Source organism: Orbicella faveolata, unplaced genomic scaffold, assembly GCF_042242905.1.
Source record: "Orbicella faveolata isolate gen_17 unplaced genomic scaffold, um_ofav_v1 contig_1, whole genome shotgun sequence".
Lineage (NCBI taxonomy): Eukaryota > Metazoa > Cnidaria > Anthozoa > Scleractinia > Merulinidae > Orbicella > Orbicella faveolata.
This window is the reverse complement of record NW_028301536.1, coordinates 19507958-19529324: the sequence shown is the minus strand read 5'-3', so window position 1 is coordinate 19529324 and position 21367 is coordinate 19507958. Positions and strand designations below refer to the sequence as shown.

The following is a 21367-nucleotide window of genomic DNA, read 5'->3' as shown; positions in this document are numbered from 1 at the left end:
TGATATTGTCGATGTTGTTTTTGTTGTTGTTGTTGTTATTATTATTATTATTGTTATTGTTATGCGACTACCATGTCATGGATCAGGGCAAGAGTATCTTTTGCGCTGCTGAGATCAGCATTACTTTGTTTAAGAGGCTCGCGAGCTCCTAGGAGAGTCCACGTAGAACTGTCGAACATTGATTTAGATATCGAAAAAGGACATGCAAATATTCGTTAAGGCAATTGAGAATGCTATTTCTGGGGAACTCTAGCCGAAGCCACGAACACTGAGCCAAGAAGTGGACCTGCATATAGCTACAGTGTATTTTTAAAGTAGAGTTTTTGCCATTTAAATGTGTAGAGTGTTTTTTACTATTCTTATTTAAATTTTTTCGACAAATGACAATACACAAATTTATGAGGGTTGTAAAGAATGGGTGTAATTTGTAACTCGTTTGTAAGTTAGTATTTCCCTGACATATATATTGTCCTAAGAATTTTTACAGTTGTAGTTTTTTATAAGCCACTAATAAACATTATCATCATTATTATTATTATTATTATTATTATTATTATTATTATTATTATTATTATTATTATTATTATTATTATTCTTGTTATAGCATGATGGAATTTATTTGTTATACCCAGGTAGATTTTAAGTTTTTGCTTCTTCACTGGTATTGATTGTTATATACGGCTTCTGTTCCCTACACAGCCTGTCCACAGACCCTCCATTTTGTTTTGAGTTCGTCGAGATCGCAAACTTAGAGAAATATCAACCCTAGCCGGCACGTGGGAAACACACGCTAAGACGTAAGGGTGTGGGTCAAAATAGATCAAAATAGACTTTGCGCTCGCGCACTCGAAGAAAAATAACTCGTAGCAAAAAAATAAAAGTCTGTGGACAGACTATACCGTACATTTTTAGTTTCACTTTGCCCGGGCTGAAGAATGTTTGTTTGTTATAACGGAACTTCGTCAAAAGCATGGTTTACACTCCCAACACAAACATAAGGATAAGCTCAAGAAACCTACGAGTGAACCGGCGGGATGCAAACATAAGCACCTTGTGGCGAGAGAGAGGCGAGAAGAAGCGAGGCCCTGGAAACGAGGTCGCTTGAGCGTCCCCGGTTGAATGGTTAAAGGGACAGTGTCACAAGTTGCGTTTGTGCAAGATCGCATTTCTCTATGGGCTTAAAATTTATTTTACAGGGCACATTTAACCTAGCCTGTAATGCAGCCGGACAAGTCGCAAAATCCCCGGTATAGACTGTCTGCGACGCAGGCTAACCACGAGTGGCTCCACTAATCGACGCCACTTTGAATTTTGAAAAATTCTCCCTGAACTTTTCAAGTTTCAAACGAAATGTCGCAAATGCGCAATTCATGGCATTGTCACTTTAAAAGTGTATGCAACAATCTCCATTCTCGTATATGCGCTTCAGCTTGTGTTGTACATGTAGACCAGCCTTGCTTTACCAAAGAAGTGTATTGTTTACGATGCAGCGTACCTCTAATTGTTTTTTCCGAAAGTGACAACCGAACTGAGGGGAAATCTAACTCCCTTTGTCTTACGCAGAGTGCATCAACACTATTCGTTACTGAAAACCTTTATTATTCCTCACAACCAGAATTGGTCTTAGTTACAAAAAAAGAAAAAACATGAAATTACAGTCTATCTATAAGGCTATAGTTTAGGCCCGGTTCATACGTCGCATTTCTGCCGTGTCGAATTCAATTCAATTAAGTGCGGCAGAAATGCGACTGTCGATTCATACGTCGCACTTGTGTCGAATTTAATTCAGATTTAATCCTGTCGGGTATGTCGGTAAGCGGAAAAAGCTTTAAACGCAGAGTATTCAATATGGCGGACGGAGATACTGAGGGACGAAGGACTTTAATTTTGCGAAAAGTTGTCCGCCAATGGAATGAGAAGGAAAAGGCTGACAATGCAGCAGTTTGTTTTGCAATATTTTCAGGTTGCATTGGGTCGAGAATAGCCAAGTTTCTTCTTTCGCTTCGACGGGACCAAATTTACGCATGCTCAATACATTAACATAATGTATGAATTAGATTCGACACGGCAGAAATTCGACGTTTGAATCGGTGTCGCATTTCTGTCGGATAATGCGACAAGACCAGTCGAACGTGCGGCAGAAATGCGGCAGCCGATTCAGAGGTCGAATTTCTGTCGAATTTAATTCATTGAATTGAATTCGACACGGCAGAAATGCGACGTATGAACCGGGCCTTAATTGTAAATTGCAAGATACAAATACATTGTTAAGTAAAACAAATACAAAAATTGTCGTGTTCAGCACTTTTCTATATATATAAAAATTTCTGGACAGTGAAAGAAAAGCTTCTCTCGTATTTTAGCTGTTATTTTTGCTTGCTATTTACTACTGTAGAACTTGTCAAATAACGTCAACGCAATTCATTAAATAAACAAAATTACGCAGCAACATTGAGCCAACCTGCTCAACTATGCTAATTCTGACTGCTGACTGTTTTAAAAACGCCATTATTAATATTCACCCCGTACTCCAATTCTTTTTATGGTAATAGTACAATCTACTACTTTCCATACGATCATACCCACTACACTCTTTTTTTCTAAGAATATTAAGGCTCATATTGCTGAAATTGTGATAATGTTCTAAGAATAACCCCATAGCTGAGATTTTCAAGAGAATGTAATTTTGTGTGTTGAAATGTTTGTAAATACAATTGTATGTTTTTAACTAAACCGTCTAAAATTCTCCCTTTCTCTAAGCAGCAAAACTAGTCAAAGAACAACAAAACCAGCACTAGCCGTATATACGATGCTAATAATATTTCTACAAGAAGTTAGGTGTGCAATATCAGGCTTTGTTGCCTGCTGTGAGTCTGGCTCCAACATTACTTCAACGTCATCCGAGACATGATAGGATAGATGACAAGCAAATATCATAGCCTATAATCTAAGAATATTCACACGGAAAAACAATATTCGTATAAAAAATACGGAGTGTAACAAGCAAACTTACCAGATGGTGGTTTAGATCAATCTTGTATGAAATTTTTTTCCATTACTTCATAGATGAAAACATTCGATGCCATTTGATTACCGTCACTCTTATTAGTCAGGCTGTTTAGGATAGCTACCTAGAGGTTAAAGTTTAAACTACACCCACATTTGCCTCCTTAAAAGGGATATTTCTAAAATTTTTCGATGAGCATTCCCATTCCTTTAACATGGAAGTCCCCAGGCTAAAATCTAACAGCAGTTGATGTCAATTCACTCAATGTTCTCCAGCTTCAAAACCCAGGCCCATTTGGAAGGAAGCTTGTTTACAGGGATGGTAGGAAAAGTGACAATTATACCACCTTTGTCACCTGCTGGTTTCCAGGCAAACTTTCCTTCATAACCCAACATGGTAACTGTAGTGTGTTCGGTTGCCACTGGAGCTCCAAGAATGAGGTTAGTTGTAGCCGGCCACTCAAGGACGATGGCATACACAGCATCAGCTTTGGACGTGTACCTAGCAATGAAAGAGAAGCAGAGTTATGGTCATTGGCTTTTATATAACATAGAACAAAAAAGTTGTACAGAGAGGGACAAAGATTGAATAAGTGGAAACACTATGGGGAACATTCAAAGGCTGAAGTCCCTTTTAGCTGAGAAAAAGTTTACCTTCTGTGAGAGCTTTTAAGGGACACTTGACCAAACATATTTTAAATGTTAATAATGTAAATTCTTAATATTCAATTTTAAACTTTGTAAATTTTTAAATCTTTAATACTGTAATTAATTTTAGACTCCTTTCCCATTTTGTTGATTCATTTTAATTGACGTATATTTTTATCTTTTTTATTCCCTTTGTAACTGAAAAGCCCCTTTGGGGAGTTGCAAATAAAGTATGTAGGTAGGTAGGTAGGTAGGTAGGTAGGTAGGTAGGTAGGTAGGTAGGTAGGTAGGTAGGTAGGTAGGTAGGTAGGTAGGTAGGTAGGTAGGTAAAACATTTTACTCAATTCAACCTACCAGACATCTTTGTTAATGGTGTCATTCTGAGCTCTCCACGGTTTGGAGCTGTAAATGGCTTCACCATTCACAGACAGCCACTCTCCCATCTGCAACAGACGCTCCTCAAATGCAGGTATGATGCGACCATCTGCCGTTGGGCCAACATTCAACAACATGTTACCACCACAGCTGACCAAAAGAAAGCAACATTTTAAAACCTCCAACATTGAGCAGTGTTACAAATCCCAGATGGAGAGCTACTGTATTGGCTATTCACATTGCATTGTGGTCTGTTGTGAATCCAGGAATCTGATTTGGTTCTCCCATTGTAGACTATCTGCTAATAGACCATGATGGTCTTCAAATTTCCATCCAAAGGGAAGCCTTTTCGATTTTTGACTAAATATACTTGAAATTATAGGCTTTCACAGACACAACAAATACCCATCCACATTTTCTATGAAACATCTTGTCAATTCTCATTCTCATCTGGCACAAGCCAGTGACAATCCTCACCTTACAGTAGAAGCCAGTTGATAGATCAGTTGACTGATGGTCAAATATGAGTGAATGTCGACATTACGTCTGTAGCCCCAGGAACCTGTATCCACCGTCAATGCATTCTCCCATTTGTGATTCTGGAGTTTACCTTTGATAAAACAACAGTTGGTAGTAGCAAGTAAGGTCTCTCTCATGTTACAATAATACTAACTAGTTACTGCAAAAGTTGGATTATCGTAATAAAACAATAAAACAACTTGGCAAAGTCCACAGTCCCAAATGCCATTCCTGCAATCGTAACATTGATAGCATATGGCTGTAATAATGCAATTTGTGATCGTCATTACTAACTTCACGGAAGTGAAGTTCAACTAGGAACTCTCATTTGTGTGTGTTTCAAGGAACTTAATCTATGCATTTCCACAGAGTATGGTCAATGCAATACAAACAACCTTGTTATAGATAAGTTTAAAATAGCAAACAAAAGGGACTCCCATATGACAAGGTCGAGGATACGTTCATTGTCTCATAGGGCTGTAAATGAAGGAATTTGGTCTCACTTTGGGTGTTCCGGACAAAATTCCACTGACAGTGACTCTTCTTACTAGCGATCAACTTTTATTAGTAGTTGTACTTTTCAGGATTGGTAGGTAAAGTCTGCATACGAGCCAAGTGGCCCACCAGGCCAGAGCTTATCCCAGTTTCTGTAGCATGAAGTGACTAGGAGTATTTCTACCCCCCTTCCCCAACTGGATGGGATGCTATTCCATCGCAGGGTTACAGTACTTACCCCCAGCATTAAATTCGCCGGTACCCATTTATACACCTGGGTGGAGAGAGGCACTGTGAGAGTAGAGTGTCTTGCCCAAGAACACAACACAATGTCCCTGGCCAGGGCTCGAACCCGGACCGCTCGATCCAGAGATGAGCGCACTGACCATGAGGCCACTGCGCCTCCCTACTTTTTGGGGTGCACTTAGGAAAAAAATTAAAAAACGCTGTCTTTGTCATTTTTAATTAGTCAAGCCAGGTTTTAGGGGTTGAATAAAGACTGAGTCATGCCCAGATTGGTCTCCTTTAGTGGTTTAATACAAATTTTTCAGATGGTAGTCCTTTTCATATAAGAGTCACCCCCTGGACAAAACATTACCTCTTGTGGGGTGCATGTGCAAAACTCACATAACTATGACTCACCTGGATTATAACGATCACGGCAAGTGAACACTCCACCATGATGGCAAGGACATCCATTGCTACACCAACGATCATTTGTCACAATAGTGTCTTTAACAGGGCTTAACAGGGAGAGTGAAGGAATCAGAACATCACTTTTATTCATTTAAACAATACAATGCATGCAGACACCAAGTACATAATAATAACAATAATAATAATAATAATAATAATAATAATAATAATAACAATAATAATAAAAACTTTATTATTGTGTCAAAAGGCACTAGCCGAGGGGAGAAGTCCCCTCGACTAATCGTGGACACCTAACTAGTAACCTAATTAAAATCATTCTTTCAACTCTGAATTACAAAATATTTGTGGGCACTTATAAAGTATATAGAAACCTAATTACAACCGTTAACTTAGCTAAAAAGACTACGAATATATTAAAATTATATATCTTAAACCCTATTAAAATATTAAAATTATGTATTTTAATTGTAAAACTCATGTGAACAAACAGTCATTCTCGGCATAGGTTGCAGCCTCGACAGTCTCTAACATTAGCAGTTAGAGCAGCAAGATCCTCATTACGTATGACACTTTTAAATTCCTTCAAAGAGGGTTGATTTCTTATCCTAGGAGTGAGATCATTCCACAGTTTGGGCCCCTGGTAACAAAGTGAGTGTTTTCCATATGTCACCGAGGAGAATTGTGGTAGAACAAATTCTCATTTCCTTAAGTAATATGAGCTACTGTCTAATTGGAAAAGATTCCAAAGTCTCTGTGGTAGTAATTTATGCTTAATCTTATACATAAAGATAGCAATATCCTGTAATCGTCTGTTGTACAACGATGGTATGTCTGCTTTTGCCAGTAGTTTCTCGTAGCTAGAATGTTTATCCTTAAGTACTGCCCTTAGTCCTCTTTCTTGTATGCGCTCAAGCTTTCTCTTGTCGCTAGCCTTGCAGAAGTGCCAGGTGAGGTGACAATAAGTAAGGTGTGGTAAGATTGCAGCTTTCGTAGGTCAGGTTGTTCCGGAAGATGTTCCAAGGAAGTGGTCCTAATGCAGATCCTTGTGTGCATCCTCTGTTTACCACTTGCCAAGAACTTGTTTGTGATTCCATTCTAATTCTATTATGTCGGTTGGAGAGATATGAGTGTAGAAGATTGACGGTGTTTTCCTCAAAACAATAGGCTCTTAACTTATTAAGCATGAGTCGTGGGTAAAGTGAATCAAATGCTTTCGACATATCCGTAGATAATATAGCTACACACTGGTGCCCGTCCCTTGCAATTTTCCATTGTTGCACCAGTGAGACAAGGGTTGTCTCGCAGCTATGAGATTTGCGGTAGGCGGTAATGCAATCTGCTAGGAGACTTTCGAATTGAGAAGTGATTTGTTTGCTACTCGGCTGCTCAAAGACTTTGTCCACAGCAAAAAGGACTGTAACCGGTCTGTAGTTCTCTTTGTGGAGTGGATTGTCTTTCTTGAAGACAGCTATCCACTCTCCCCTTTTCCATTCACTTGGCCACTTTCCACTGGAGATGCAGGAGTTATATAACTTAGTAGGGGGTGTGGCTAGTTCCTTTGCTGCCAGTTTCAGTACGTTAGCCAGGATAGCATCATTGCCCGTTGCCTTATTTGTTTTAAGCGATTTAAGTGCACACACTACTTGTGTTGTGTTTGTAGGCTCAATAATTATTGTTTATCATTAATCATTAAATACCAAATCAAAGTCGGATCATGTGTACCTAAGGCATCTGTCGGCCGGGTATCAAAGTCGATTCTATTGGTTGATATGTTGACCAAGTGTTAGTCGACATATCAACTGAGTATTGGCCGATATATGTCCACCAAAATCGGTTGGCTCTTGACCAACACACATGTCAGACGATACTCGTTCATGACTTAGCTGATACTTTACCGACACCCGGACAACACTTGGCCAATATTTTACCGACACCAGGCTGAGACTATGATCATTTGGTTGGCTCTTGTTACTGAGTTCTATCTTATCTACTCAAATATTAAATAATTTCCTCTAGCCCTTTGAAAGGGACTTTCATTGGCCATTGTCCATTTTTGACCTTTCATACTGGCAACATTATTTTTTTCATACTGTTTTTTTCAGCTTATGTTTTTGTTCTCATCATCGCTTTTACATACTGCAAACAGTCTGAGGCCAAAAGAAAGACCCTTGTTACTTTTGGATTAGCAGCCTCTGTCCATAAGTTGGACACCTCGGATATAATAACTGCCACAGTTCGTGTGAGTCCGTTTTTCCCTACTCAGTGTTTGTTCAGACCTATAGTTGCATTAGATGCGTATTCAAAATAACAGCTGTTTGAGCTGTCTCCTCGCTTTATCCACATATGAGCATAGGCAATAGTGACTCTTCTTTTGCATCCCCTGTGGGTAAAGGGAAGGGCCCAGGATACGGCCGCCATTTCAGCAAAACAACTGACTGACAGCCAACCAAAACATGGCCAACTGTTGATTGCAATGGAACAGTCATGGTGTCTTCCTCGAGTGTCAACCGACCTGCAGACCAAGTGTTGACCTATAGTGTCAACCAACTGTCTACCAACTTGAATAACATGTCAACTTGACAGACACTAGGCCAACTCTCAGTTGACATATTGACAGAGCATTGGTCGATACGATTTGACTGACACTTAGTCCACATATCAACTGATAGTATCAACTGATACTTGGCTGACAGATGCCTTAAGTATGCATGATCCTCAAAGTCTGTACATAATATTTAAAAGTAACTGATATGCTGAGTCAGTCTTGCATATACCTTTCATTATAAAGCCATGCAAGAAATTCCTGACTTTTCCAGTATGTGTCGGGTCCCTGACAACCATCTGACCACAAGTAATCAGGCTTATACGTGTTGATCAGATCATACAGCTCTGGCATGAGAATTTCCTGACATGAAATACAAACAAAGTACAAACTAGGTTATGTTGACCTATCACCAAGTGTCATTATAAAGCCATGCAAGAAACTTTTTGCTTCCCCAATATGTCAGGTCCCTAGGACCATCTGACCACAGGTAATCAGGCTTATACATGTGTATGTTGATCAGGTCATACAGCTCTGGCATTAGAACTTCCTGACATGAAAAATTTAATAAAATCTAATTAACTGTAATAATAGATAAATATTGTATATACAGAGGGAGACATGGCGCTTTGCGGTGTTGCGGTGTTGATTGTTTTTCTGATGCAGTGATTTTAGTCCCACCGACAAGTGTTATGATGGGTTTATTTGGAAAATTATGGAAAATTATGGAAAATTATGAGTTATAAAAGTATTATGTCAAGTGTAGACGTTCAAATCACAAAGCCAAAAATATATATTGCAGTGATAAATAGATAAATAAATACTGCATCTTAACTCCCCTGGTAAAGGATACCTGGTATATGAATGGAAGTAAAAATAGTGTGGAAAATGGGAACATAGCTTTGTGCATGATTAGGTAATATATAATTTCAACATCTACACTTTTGGCATACCTTGACATAATCCCGTGTCGTAAAGTTATTGGCAAGATCCTTCTCATAGAGAGGATGGAACCATTCAAAGAGGGAATGATACAATCCAAAAGTGATGTTGGTTTTACTTCTAATGGCAGTTGCTAGCTCCCCTGAAAATTACAGCACAGACTAGTTACAGCAGGACGATTCACACTCAGGTGGAGTGTCAGGACAAGCAAGAATAATGACCATGCCAGCTGAGTACTACTTACTTAAGGTGGCTAGTAACAACACTTTCCTTTATTCTCTTGTAGTTTATACTTTGATACGTTTTTATTACCATTCTTCACCAGTTTATCCTTCAGGGTTTGGGTACCAACAAAATGTTACGAGGACAAACAATTCTGTGGGGAGGGGGACTTGCAGTGGACTAGCATCCCATCAAGGGTTAGGGTAGCAGTATCACTCTCAGTCACTTCATACATGAGAAACAGAGGTAAGCAATAGTAATCAAGTCAATTCTAGCACCTTGAAATCTTGGATTGGTGCCAATTTTACTTTTTATGCTGCACTATATTCAGATACATTGTACTGAGAGACCACATGGCAAGGGAGATTTTTGTACAATGTATCTGTGGTAAGCGGGTTTGTAGCTAAGAAAACAGCCTCCTGGCTAAGGTTTTCATCGAGACAGTCACCATTTTTTTTTTTTGCCGGAGACCTGGAACAAAATTTTCATCCCCAATCTTTTGCAACACCTTGAATGCAGGGCTACCCCGCTTTGTGTTTACAAGATGGTGGATGCAGTACATGGAAAGAGAACATGCTAAGTAAGTAATCAAAAACAAAATTTTATAATTTCAATTACTTTACTCATTATAGTGGCACCAATACTCAAGGTAGTCAGGAATTGATTCTGAACTTTTCATTTAGACAGGTTGATATGGCTCAGATATCAAATGATTGCCAGTATGTGCATAACCTAAAAACCGTTCGTTGTCCTTAAACGAGTGATCGCCAAACAAAATCCAGCCGGCAATCACCTCTTCTCAATTGACAAATTTCCCTGGCAGCTGGGGCTCAGTGACAACACCGGGTATACTGCCGATTAAAACCGTTATTGAGTTTATTAGCAGTGTGAAATCAATCAAGAGTTAATTGGCAAACAAAGTAGTTTTGACACTATAGATTACCTGTAAGCATACATAAATATTTCTCATCAGTGTAATTAATACATAACTGTCCTTACCCACTAGATCCCTGTGAGGTCCGTTGTCAACAGAGTTCCAGTTCCATGATACATTTGATCTCCAATTTGTCCATCCTTCATGATGTTTACTGGTCAGGACATAATATCTAAAGGATAATTCAAATGTCTGAATAAGTTTAACAGTGAAATTGTGAGAAATGTTAGTTTTGCATGATAAGATTAGCACTGGACTGGCACAGTCCCACAATAAATAATAAATAATATATAATTATATTAAGTCTTTTAAGTCCATGGATTTATCATTGTAACCTTTGTAGAATCAAGACAAACACAATGCTGCATCATACTGGAAATTTCTATGTCATCATCACGAGAGAACCACAAGGTTCCACAAGAACCAAAGAACTGTAAGAACCACTAGAATAATGAAATAGAAAAGAAAGATAAAGGGCAACTACTGACAACAACTAGGCCACCAGGTGAGCATAACCAACTCAAAAAACACAATTCAGAGCTCACTCACTGATAAAAGTTGACTACTGAACATTTGTACCCTGACAGATTGAAAACTTGTAATCCTTTTTAAAAACTTAATAAATAGACAATTCGCCAAACTCACCTTGCTCCAGACTTTGTCAAAAGGTCAGCCCATGCCTCAGGGTCAAAGAACTCCGCCCTGAACATTGGAGCAAAGTCTTCATACTCAAAGTCTGGTGGATAGTTTTCCTTCATGAATTCCACAAAGTTTGGCTCATGGTCGTGCTTCCAGTGGTACCAAAACCATTCTGATTCAAAACTTGGTACTGAGTACAATCCCCAATGCATAAAAATACCAAACTTAGCCTCATCATACCAAGAGGGGAGAGGTCGTGAGTCCAGTGATTCCCATGTTGGTTTATACTGACTCAAAACCAGGGGAACAAGGGCAAGGGTAAAGATGAATTGTACACTATTCATTTCCAGTTGACAAAGTCCTGGACTGAAGTGCTATCTTCTAGTGATTCTGAAAAAAATAGGGAAAACAAAAACAACTATTAACTGCTGACAAATTGTAGTAACCAAAGATCAGAGCAATGCATTCACTTGTGTACTTTACAAGTATGTTTGCTCAACTTTGGTGACCAAATGACAGATAATGAACGGCATGGGAAGCTGACCTAGCCATGAATAAATGTAACCCCGGAATTTTGTCAAAATAAAGTTTTAACTTGCAATTGTGCTGCACAAAATATTTTCAAACTAAATTTCCAATAATTTACCAACACTAATATAATAGATTTCTTTAAAAAATATAGTTTTGACCAACCCACCCTGCCAGACATCACATCACCAGTATTTATTCTGTCAATTTTACCTTACGTTTGTATTGTTTGGCGTGCTACACAACATTTCCTTCGCAATCTTATGAAGGGTAAAACCTTTCTCTTGTGTTTGTACAGGTAATCAGTAAATGATACATATTCAAGACAGAGGGAGTGATTATTAGCTGTGAACAGTAAATATATTACAAGAGATCGAGAGTTACTAGTGTTGATATCCAGGTTTCCAGCCTAGAATAAGAGAGATTTACAAGGGAATTTTTGATGTTTAGGTTACAACAGGGATGGAAAATGCAGCTGACCATAGTCTGGTGTAGGGGCTCAGATTTTCAGAGTCCCAGCAGAATCCCCAACCATATACAATCAATGAGTACCACCTGACACCACCTCTCCCAGGTGATACTGTATTTATGTCAGGGTGGCAAAGGGTTTGTGTGTGACAAATGACGAGGGCAAAACTTAGTGCGTGATGCATGAGAAGCCACTTAAAGATATATGGGAATATACGGGAAAAAATCATTGCTTGGAGCGATTCTCCGTTTTCACCAGTCGTGATCAAAACTAAAAATTGTAACCATTCAATAAATAAATTCAAGAATCTGGGATATGATAGATGATTGCTATAAAAACAACCTCGCCAAGAATCAGGTTTCTGCTGTTTTGCATTTGCCCGTTATCCACAGAAGTGTGTCACCCAAATTTATAGAGCTTTGTATGGAGACGCCATGTTTGTGCCCTTCAGAGGGGCACAAACATGGCAACCATAAAATAACAAAAACATCTGTCCTTGAGTTTTGCTATTGAAACAAAAATTTTCACTCTACAGCTCCAACAAATTGAAATAAATGCTTCTTCTAGTGCAAGCACCATTTAGTGATAACTCATCTTTTGACCTACAAGACAGTCTTTTCGGGCCGCCATTTTCATGTCACACACAACACAAAAGCTTGGAGTGCTCTGTTACGAAAAGAAGAGCTCTGTCAAGCTAAAACATTGTCAAACATCACGTTCCTATGGGGTCTTTTACCTGATGAAACTAAAACCTCAGAAGGAAAGACAATTTCTAATTTTGGAATATGACTACGTCACATGAAAACCAAGAATTAAAAGAATATGAGACCCGTAAACTAAGTTAAATTCGTGCGTGAAACGGGATCACCCCCTCCCCTCCCCCATCATCATCGCCATCCCTTGGTACCCTCTTATGTAACCCACACAAAACTTTGGATTACGATGTTTTTCACTGCTTTTCTTCTATTTATAATAGCTTGATACTATTACATAATCAGATTATGTAATCTTATTCAATCTTTCAACCTTTCAGGTATAGTCGTAATGTAGAGTGTTTGTTAAATAGTTTGTATTGCCCCTAAACCATCATATATGCAGAGAGGTTTCTGGTACTTTCGGAAATTTAAATAATTAAAACTTGTAAATTCAGCACGACATCCACCATTATTAGCATGTGCGTTCATGAAATTAAATATTGCCAACCGGAGAAGTTAACAGAAACTTAGGCCCAGTTCAGACGCCGAACTTTTCATGAGCCGAACTTAATTCGAATTTGGACCGACCCAAATTATCAAAAGTACACCTGTTGATTCAGACGTCGAACTTAATTCGCCGAACTTTATTTAGTTTAAACCAAAACACATCGAAATGTCAGCAATTTTCAGGCAAAGTAAAAACTGCTTGTAAACTACGTTATAATAAGTTATGCATTAGGTTCGGCTCATGAAAAGTTCGACGTCTGAATCAAAGCCGTTCCAAAGCCAAAATTCCCGGCTGAGCTAGGCGGGAAGAACGACTGGGCCGTTCCAAATTCAAATAGCCATTCTTAACTGATTCAGACGCCGAACTTTTCATGTACTTAATTCAATATATTTGGTTCGGCTCATGAAAAGTTCGGCGTCTGAACTGGGCCTAATTTATTAACCGCGCGGCCATGGGCCGAGCGCGGTTCTAGGTTTACCCGTGGTTTATTTTTAACCGCGCGGCCATGGGCCGAGCGCGGTTCATGGTTTACCCGTGGTTTTTTTTTTTCGACTTCGGTGCGAGCAGACCCAAGCTTCCACTCGGCCAAATTTTGAGTCACGCAACCTGTGATGTTTACTCGCCAAAAGCTGTTGAAACAATAAATCTCATCTTTCGCGGGAATAAATTAAAAACCCAGCGCTCGTCAAAAATTATATTTTTTCAGCAGAAATTTAGCTCGGAACATATACATATTTATATTTGTTTGAATCGTCGATGAAATGACCTTTTCCGGATATTTTTTCCCTCGGGGTCAACCGAAACCTCAGATTACAAAATCACGCCGAACCCACATGTTGCAAAAAAAATCTCTTCAAAACCCTGACTTCGAAGCGATATAACACTTCAGCGTTAATAGCTACCACACATCGGCAGGCGGTAAATCTATTCGTTAACAATCCAACTTTATCGTGTTAAAATTTCAGCGAAATCGAACAAAACCAGAATTAATTAGAATTTTTTTGTGACCTCACTTCCCAGACTTGTCCTAACAAAGGAAGCAACGGTCGCCCATAGCAACCGAAAAACACCAACATAACAAAGCCGACGTTTCGGCCAAAAAACTCCAGAATTATCGCCTGAGAGTTTAAACTTGACTGGGAACATCTTTTTCGAACCTTTTTCAACTGATTTAGACGAAAGACTGGCCTCGGCGGGCTACAAAAACGACAGAGAGAAAAAACAGAACAAGACAGCAGAACAAGCCGATAATATTTCATCGCGTGGCTTTCAACACGAAAACGAAAATACAGCTTACTTCTGGATAAATTCAGCCTTAGAAGCCAGCAACCGGTCCCAAATTACTTTCTGTATCCTTACAAATGTCCTGATTTCCATCTCCGAAAGATTTTGCCCCAATTTTGAGCAAATAAACATTTCGCCGGCGGCGACCGCCATTACGGTATTAGCTAACTTAACAAAATTCTCCCGAGGGGGGGGATATGACAAATTTGGTGAGAATCAAAAGTAACGCCAATTTTCTGTCACGTTTTCAATCTGTGGTCACTGGAGTGACCAAAATCGATACATCGGTCGGGATAGGGTTTTTTTATGACTTGTGTGACTACTTTGCTAGCCCTTTACTCGTGGAAAACACCAATTAAATTTAATCATGACTTTTAAGAAAGAAAGCTGTTGTTAATAGTGTTATTATTGTGTCGTTGATATCGTTCATGCCCATACATATCCCGAAGAAAGTTCTAGATTAAGACCATTAAGTCATCGGAGATTTGTCAACGGCTACCACTGATGGTGCAATAATACAGTTTGTGTTGATCAAGTGATGTGATGTCTACAGTAAGAAAAGAATCATCAATGACTGCTTTGGAATGTCCACTGCGTTCCGACGGTAGTGCTAAGCGAACAGTTAAATTTTAAAAGCGCGGTTATAAGATCTAACAGATCTTCTTGTTTTTTTTTTTTTTGTCGGTGACCAGACGCAGACCTCCGCTCGGCCAAATTCCGAGTCACGCAACGTGTGATGTTTTTTCCGCCAGAAGCTGTTAAAACATTAATACACGGATAATTTTACGGATATTTTTTCCTTTGTTGTGGGTAAAATATATTTTCTTTTGGTTTTATCGAAGCGTTGGATTCAAAGGGAATAATAAATACGCTAAAAAAGGTATTACGTCAGCCATGGAATGTGTTGACGTTGCAGCTTTCACTTTCGCTACGTGACTAATAAGATCGTGTTTACTTTGGAAGTTTATTTCGCCAGAAGCGACGGTCATCAATTTATTTGCAAGTTTGCGAGTATTTCTTGTGGTTTTAGGCAAATGAAGTAAATTCTTTGGCTCTTTCATCGCAACGAGTTCATAGATCGGAAGGAAAATGAAATATTTCCAAGCCAAGCAAAGAACATGTCAGGACATGCAATGATTACGTCATTGGTAGGGAAATAACCACCGTACTAAAGATAGCCGTCGATAACGCAATTCTTGAATAGTGTGACTCGTGTGACTTCTTTGCTAGCCCTTTACTCAAGGAAAAAATTAAATTTAAACTTGACTTTTAAGAAAGAACGCTGTTGTTAATAGTGTTCGTATCTTCATGCCCATACATATCCCAAAGAAAGTTCCAGATTAACACTATTACGTCATCGGAGATTTCGCAACGGCTACGACTGATGGTGCAATAGTACAGTCTGTGTTGATCAAGTGATGTGATGTCTACAGTAATCAATGAATCATCAAGGATTACTTTCGAATGTGCACTGCGTTGCGACTGTAGTGCTAAGAAAACAGTTAAATTTTAAAAGCGCGGTTTTAAGATCTAACAGATCTTCTTGTTCTCAGTTACGGTATGTGTAAACCTCAAACAGTTTTGCGTGCAACAATCTATCGATCATGTGATTATCACAAGCGGAAGCCGAATGACATAAACGACAACAACTAAGAAGTCAGAACAAGTACATTAAAATACACTGCAGGCATTCCTGACAGGCGAAAATCTATTCCACTGAGAAACATCAAATTGTCGCTAACGACAATGACAAATTGAATAGAAAGGAAAGTACAGCGTAATTAAGTTCAAGTAGGTTTATCTGCTCACCTTAAGTGTTTACAGTCTGTTTCTCGCGGATCAAACTGCAAAACTTCCCTGTGGTTCTTGCTGATCAAAACGAAAAAATCACTCAGAAGACAAGATATCAACGTCAAAAATGAGATCTCAAAGCAAGCTCTTGCAGGGTAAAAGTAGAATAGACCTACTCCGTCAGCTAAAAATTAGGCTGATTTAGCAAGAGAACGGGAACGTCACATGACGACGGCGCGCGCAGCACAAATACTCAAATATGGTCAGATGACGACTGCAGGGCGCGCGGAATAACCTGGATTCTGTTCTGATTTGACCATATTTGGGTATTTGTACTGCGCGCGCCGTCGTCAAGTGAGTGGAGATATTCAGCGGACATGCTTTTAAGTAACAAATATGTTGTGTAAGCGTCACGGAATATTTAAGTACCATTCACACAGATCTTTAAAGTCAATTACTTTATTTAGGTGTCATCAATTGTCATCGAATAACGCTTAAAACTTTCAAAAGTGTGCATTCGCTCAATGTTGCACACCTGGTATCATTTTTACCTCTGTTTGCGAATTTATAATACTCAATTCTTTTTCACCTCTTCTGTACATAAGTTACAATTACGCCATTGCGCGCGGATCGTCCGGCAAAAATTCATGGTAGCATTCCGAGTTAAGGCGGACAAACGTGGCCTTTTTCCGAGGCAAACTGAAGTACGTTGTTCCATCACTGTGGCAGCTGACTAAGAAAGAAGAGTATTTTCTTAGTTTCACTTTTAGGTTTACTGACATGGAATCGATATAATGTTATGCCGTGTTCAAAACAACTGGTAAGAGGCTCAAGAATTTACAAAAGGAATTCAGACTCGTTTCAAAACAAAAATCTTGTTTAAGACAAATAATCTGGGGCTAGTTTATAATGCAATCAACTATAAAAATGGTTCTCAATGAGGGCAAAAGAAGAATGGCTGTGAGAGGATTTGGAATAACTGACACCGAGGCAGTTCGCATGGAAATATTGGGCGCACTCGTCGCAGCCCACCCAGTCTTCTCCGTCATCATCTCGGCAAATCTTGCATAAATTAAATTCGCATTCTTCCTGCAAGTAAGATTCCTTACAATGGCAATCTGACAGAACAAAGCAGCTTGAATTCGATGACATATATTCTTCGAAAAATTCTTTAAGATCACCCTCGAAAAAAAAACCAAAGACAGCCATTTTCCTTTCTATAATCATGCAATTGCAGACGGAGATATTCCTCGTCCACTTTGTCCGCCATATTTACATTTTACGCGGGAAAAGTATGTCTTATTACGTATGTGCGGGCACGGCGGAAAAGCCGCTGATTGGCTGAAAAATCCGTTGTCTTGGAGCATGCTCAAGCGCTCGCCGCTGACAATTTGCGGCTGCAAACAAGTTTCGAAAATGTCTGAACATTATGCAAGCGGGAGCATCGAACAGCAAGAAATATTGTGGATTTTTACCCAGTTAGAACCTCTACTTGTCACAGAGTATGCGGATTAAGCAAAAGTAAGTATGTTGCAAATGTTAGCCTGGTTTTGTCGCTTTCTTTGAGTGTTATTCTTTGTGTTGTGATTTCTTTTGTGCGTTGGTGTCGTGTTCATTTTGTGCCAAGCGGAGGCACGTGCTTAGTTTATTTACAATACTCTTCTGCTGCAGATATTAGTGTACATATGACTTAACACAATGAACACAGCATAATGGAAAGCTATATTGAAAGGTAAGCCAAGTTTTTTTTCCTTTCCTTCCGTAAATGGTTGATTTTTGCTAGTGGCAACATTTTCTAGTTGGTGTGTGGCTTCGGAAACTTTTTGACTCGATGAGTTTACATTTTAAAAGTTGAAGATTTTGTTCGCTATCATTTGAATTACCCGTCATATCTTGACTTGCCTCTGGGAAGAGACCCGTTAGGTTTTTTGTCTGCCATGTTCATATAAATAAATGACGAAAACCGTTGACACTGTACTGTAAATGAGCTTAATTTTGTAGATTTAAGGATATAAATCTTACATGCAATTAATGTTTTAAAAGCGTAGCCAACTTATGTTCAGTCCGGATATCAGCATGCTATTCAAGGTGACACATTTCTTTCTACGTTTGGAAATATCCTCTGGCTTGTGTTGTCTATAATTTAAAAGTTCTTGCAGCGGTGCAAGAATCTGATATGACAGATGTACACTAAGTTTTTTTGTTTTGTTGTTATTGAATGGACTAATTGCGTGGTTTTGAAAGAGTTTTTAAAAGTTATCTTGTAGAATTAATTTTTGACCTGAAGGCAGACTTTTTTGGGTTTAATTAGTCTGATGATGATGAGGTTAATGAAGTGTTTTTATTTATTTATTTTTTATTGAGTGAAACCTCAAGAAGTAACACTCCTTTTGTTGTACTTCATGATTATGTTGTACTACATGATTTAAACTTCCCAGTTACAAAGCTAGCAAAATGACTGAGGTATTCACAATATAGGTTGAAAGGAGTTCCATAGTCTGTAATGCTCTATGCAGTGTTGTATAATGTATGAACAGTGCAGATACTAAGTTAATGACATTTCTTCTTGCAATGTAATAAGTATTCAAAGGATGAAGCCGAAGTATAGCTTAATTTAATTTTACATTTTTTCCTCTTTTTTTACACAGTTAGACCTCGGATTTTCACACTCTCCTCCTCTCTTTCAATTACTTGATTCTCTGGCTGGAGACAGTGTGACGTGACCATGTACATCAACTTGAAGAAGTTTCTTTCATGGATGAAATGAATGCCATCTTCCTTGGAGAGGATACTAAATGATATGTCCCCTTTCATAAAAAGATTAAGGAATAATAAAAGGGATAATTAAGGAACCAAATGCATGGAACATGCGGGATTCCCCAGTAATTAATAAAGAAAAATGTTTGAAGACAGAAAAATTATAGTTTGGTAAACAACTTGGTTGGGATTTGACTTCTTAAAAATTTGCAGATCATAATAGTTTGGTCTGGAAGTTTATGCGATATTTAACAATTATTCTTTGCAATCGAGGTGAATAGTGGCTGTTATTCACTGAGATTGACAAGTTTTTAGTATATGTACAAAGTGATCTCAACAACAGATGAAAAGGAAACCATTAAAAGATAATTTAATTGACCTCTCAATTCATCCATTGAAAACATGCAAGCGGTATGAAGATGTGCACAATTCTTGACAGAATCTTCTAACATGGCAAGTCTAGTTAACCTGCGATAAAATCCTCGTTGATCACAATCTCACAAAATGGTCTTTTAACACAGTTCAAATCAGCAATCTAAATGAAAAGTCTGTTTGCAAAACCATTTCATTGCTCAATCAAAGTTTTCATTTTCACTTGAAATGAAAATTGAAAATTCAAAACTTTGAAGACTTTTTTGTATTTTCTGGTACAGTATCTACAGTATAGGATTTCCGTTTGAGAAACACTGGCGGAACATAAGTTTTCGCCAGCCATTTTGTTGTTGTTTGGATCACGCATCATTCACTCGTTAGGGAGTGAATAATATTATCAATTATTCCACAAGAGCGTGTTGGATATGAGATAATAGATAGCCAACAAGGCACATAGCGCTGAGTTGGCTTTAATCTTCTCATATCCAACAGGCACGAGTGGAATAATTGTTTTATTAAAAAGGCCCCTAAAATATAGAAAACTAGACTTAAATAACAATAAAAATGCTCAAAAAATCATGCATACGCTTTCCATATTTGTAGAGCATGGTATAATGGCTCATAACCCCTGATGGCTAAAACAATGAAAACTCTCAAATTGCATTATCCAATGATCCAGTTTTTTAATGATGCTCATTGCTTGTGTGTTTGTGTTGGATTTTATTTTTATTTCAGTTTAGTTTCCTATATTTGGGCGGTGTTTTTAATGAAACAATTCTAGTCACGCTTGTTTGGTCTCTTTGTTTGGGAATGGGAGAGGTTAACTTAACAGTAGTTTTTATTTTGGAATTGCAAATCTCTAAGTTGCATTTTAATCAGATTAACATTTTGCTGAGACATCATTTGCCTGATCTGATTAATTTACCAAAAAGTGAATTGCGGTGCCAGAAGATAACCATATCCACCTCAAGGGAGGTCAATGGAAATTCTGAGTTGTGGGGGGGGGGGGGGGGGGGGCGGGCGGGCGGAAGAATTTGAAACTTAAAACTTTGAAAAGGAAAGTATGAACGTGAACTGGCATTTTCAGTGGGGTGTTCAGAGGAAGGGGTTTGCTCCAAATGCATGTGTTATGATATGAGCCTTGCTGCTTCACTGATGTTGATAGAGATTTGAATATCTTCTGTATCTGCTATAGCCTTATTTTCTACAGTAGTGGGTTATCAGCCCTCAGCCCTCAGCCCTCAGCCCTCAGCCCTCAGCCCCAACACCCAACCTAGAAAGCCAGGTGATCACAATTTGTCTGGTCCCTATCCTTCAACCTACCAGAAGTACAAGACTCCAGCTGACATAGCTCATAGGGTCTTAGATACAAAAACCATCCCTCTACAACAAGGTGGTGACCCCTTAAGATGGTTGGAAGTTGGGGGAGAGAGTAAACAAAATTTGGTGGCAGGGTCTGCAAGGGTATAGAATTTATCTGGAACACAATTATATGAAACAGAATTTTGCTGCAGTGTAGGCTACTGAACCTTCTCCTTAAAAGTATCTAGGAGAGATGGCATATGGTTTTTGCTTGGAACAAGACTTAAACTTACTATTGGGGGAGGAGGGATGGTGCAGTTTTCATGTGTTTTCTCACAATGGTGCTTTTTGCAAAAAGGCATGCTTTCCAATGTGGTCGGTGTAAGACGCAGACTTTGGACTGCAGGTCAGGTGTTAAAATGCAGACTGAAGACTTTTTAAGTGTTACTGTGTGTTACCAGTAAACAGACCAACCTTATTCAAGCTAAAAGAAGTGAGAGTTAAGCATAAATAGTTCTAGGGTTAGACTGAATATCACTCGGGTTAGCTGGGAAGGATCTAGGGGGCTTTGGCTGGTTCGGTCGAACCCCCTAGATTGAAAAAAAAAAGAAATAAAACGTAACATGCTAACTTGGCCTCAGAATAACAGAAATCCTATTTCCAATTCAAGGACCACAATTTC

The 21367-nt window shown here is 38.7% G+C and overlaps 1 protein-coding gene and 1 long non-coding RNA gene across 3 annotated transcripts; one reads left to right on the top strand and one right to left on the bottom strand.

The window, feature by feature from the left end:
• Nucleotides 1-1578: 1578 nt before the first annotated feature.
• LOC110056974 (alpha-L-fucosidase-like) lies at nucleotides 1579-16509 on the bottom strand. 2 transcript variants are annotated; one of them, XM_089294154.1, is made up of 10 exons: nucleotides 16431-16509; nucleotides 16273-16332; nucleotides 10986-11369; nucleotides 10406-10512; nucleotides 9196-9326; nucleotides 8475-8605; nucleotides 5686-5786; nucleotides 4507-4639; nucleotides 4009-4179; nucleotides 1579-3508 (listed from the first exon to the last, which is right to left on the bottom strand). In XM_089294154.1, the coding sequence occupies exons 3-10, from the start codon at nucleotides 11321-11323 to the stop codon at nucleotides 3265-3267; spliced, it is 1356 nt and encodes a 451-aa protein (XP_089150280.1). In that variant the 5' UTR covers nucleotides 11324-11369; nucleotides 16273-16332; nucleotides 16431-16509; the 3' UTR covers nucleotides 1579-3264. The 2 variants fall into 2 exon arrangements, with proteins under 2 accessions (XP_089150280.1, XP_089150277.1); XM_089294151.1 differs by having other exon boundaries at nucleotides 16273-16496.
• Nucleotides 16510-17617: 1108 nt separating this feature from the next.
• LOC149118341 (uncharacterized) lies at nucleotides 17618-19962 on the top strand. The gene is made up of 3 exons (XR_016208595.1): nucleotides 17618-17775; nucleotides 17926-17986; nucleotides 18903-19962. It is a non-coding gene; the product is annotated as an uncharacterized LOC149118341 (long non-coding RNA).
• Nucleotides 19963-21367: the final 1405 nt, after the last annotated feature.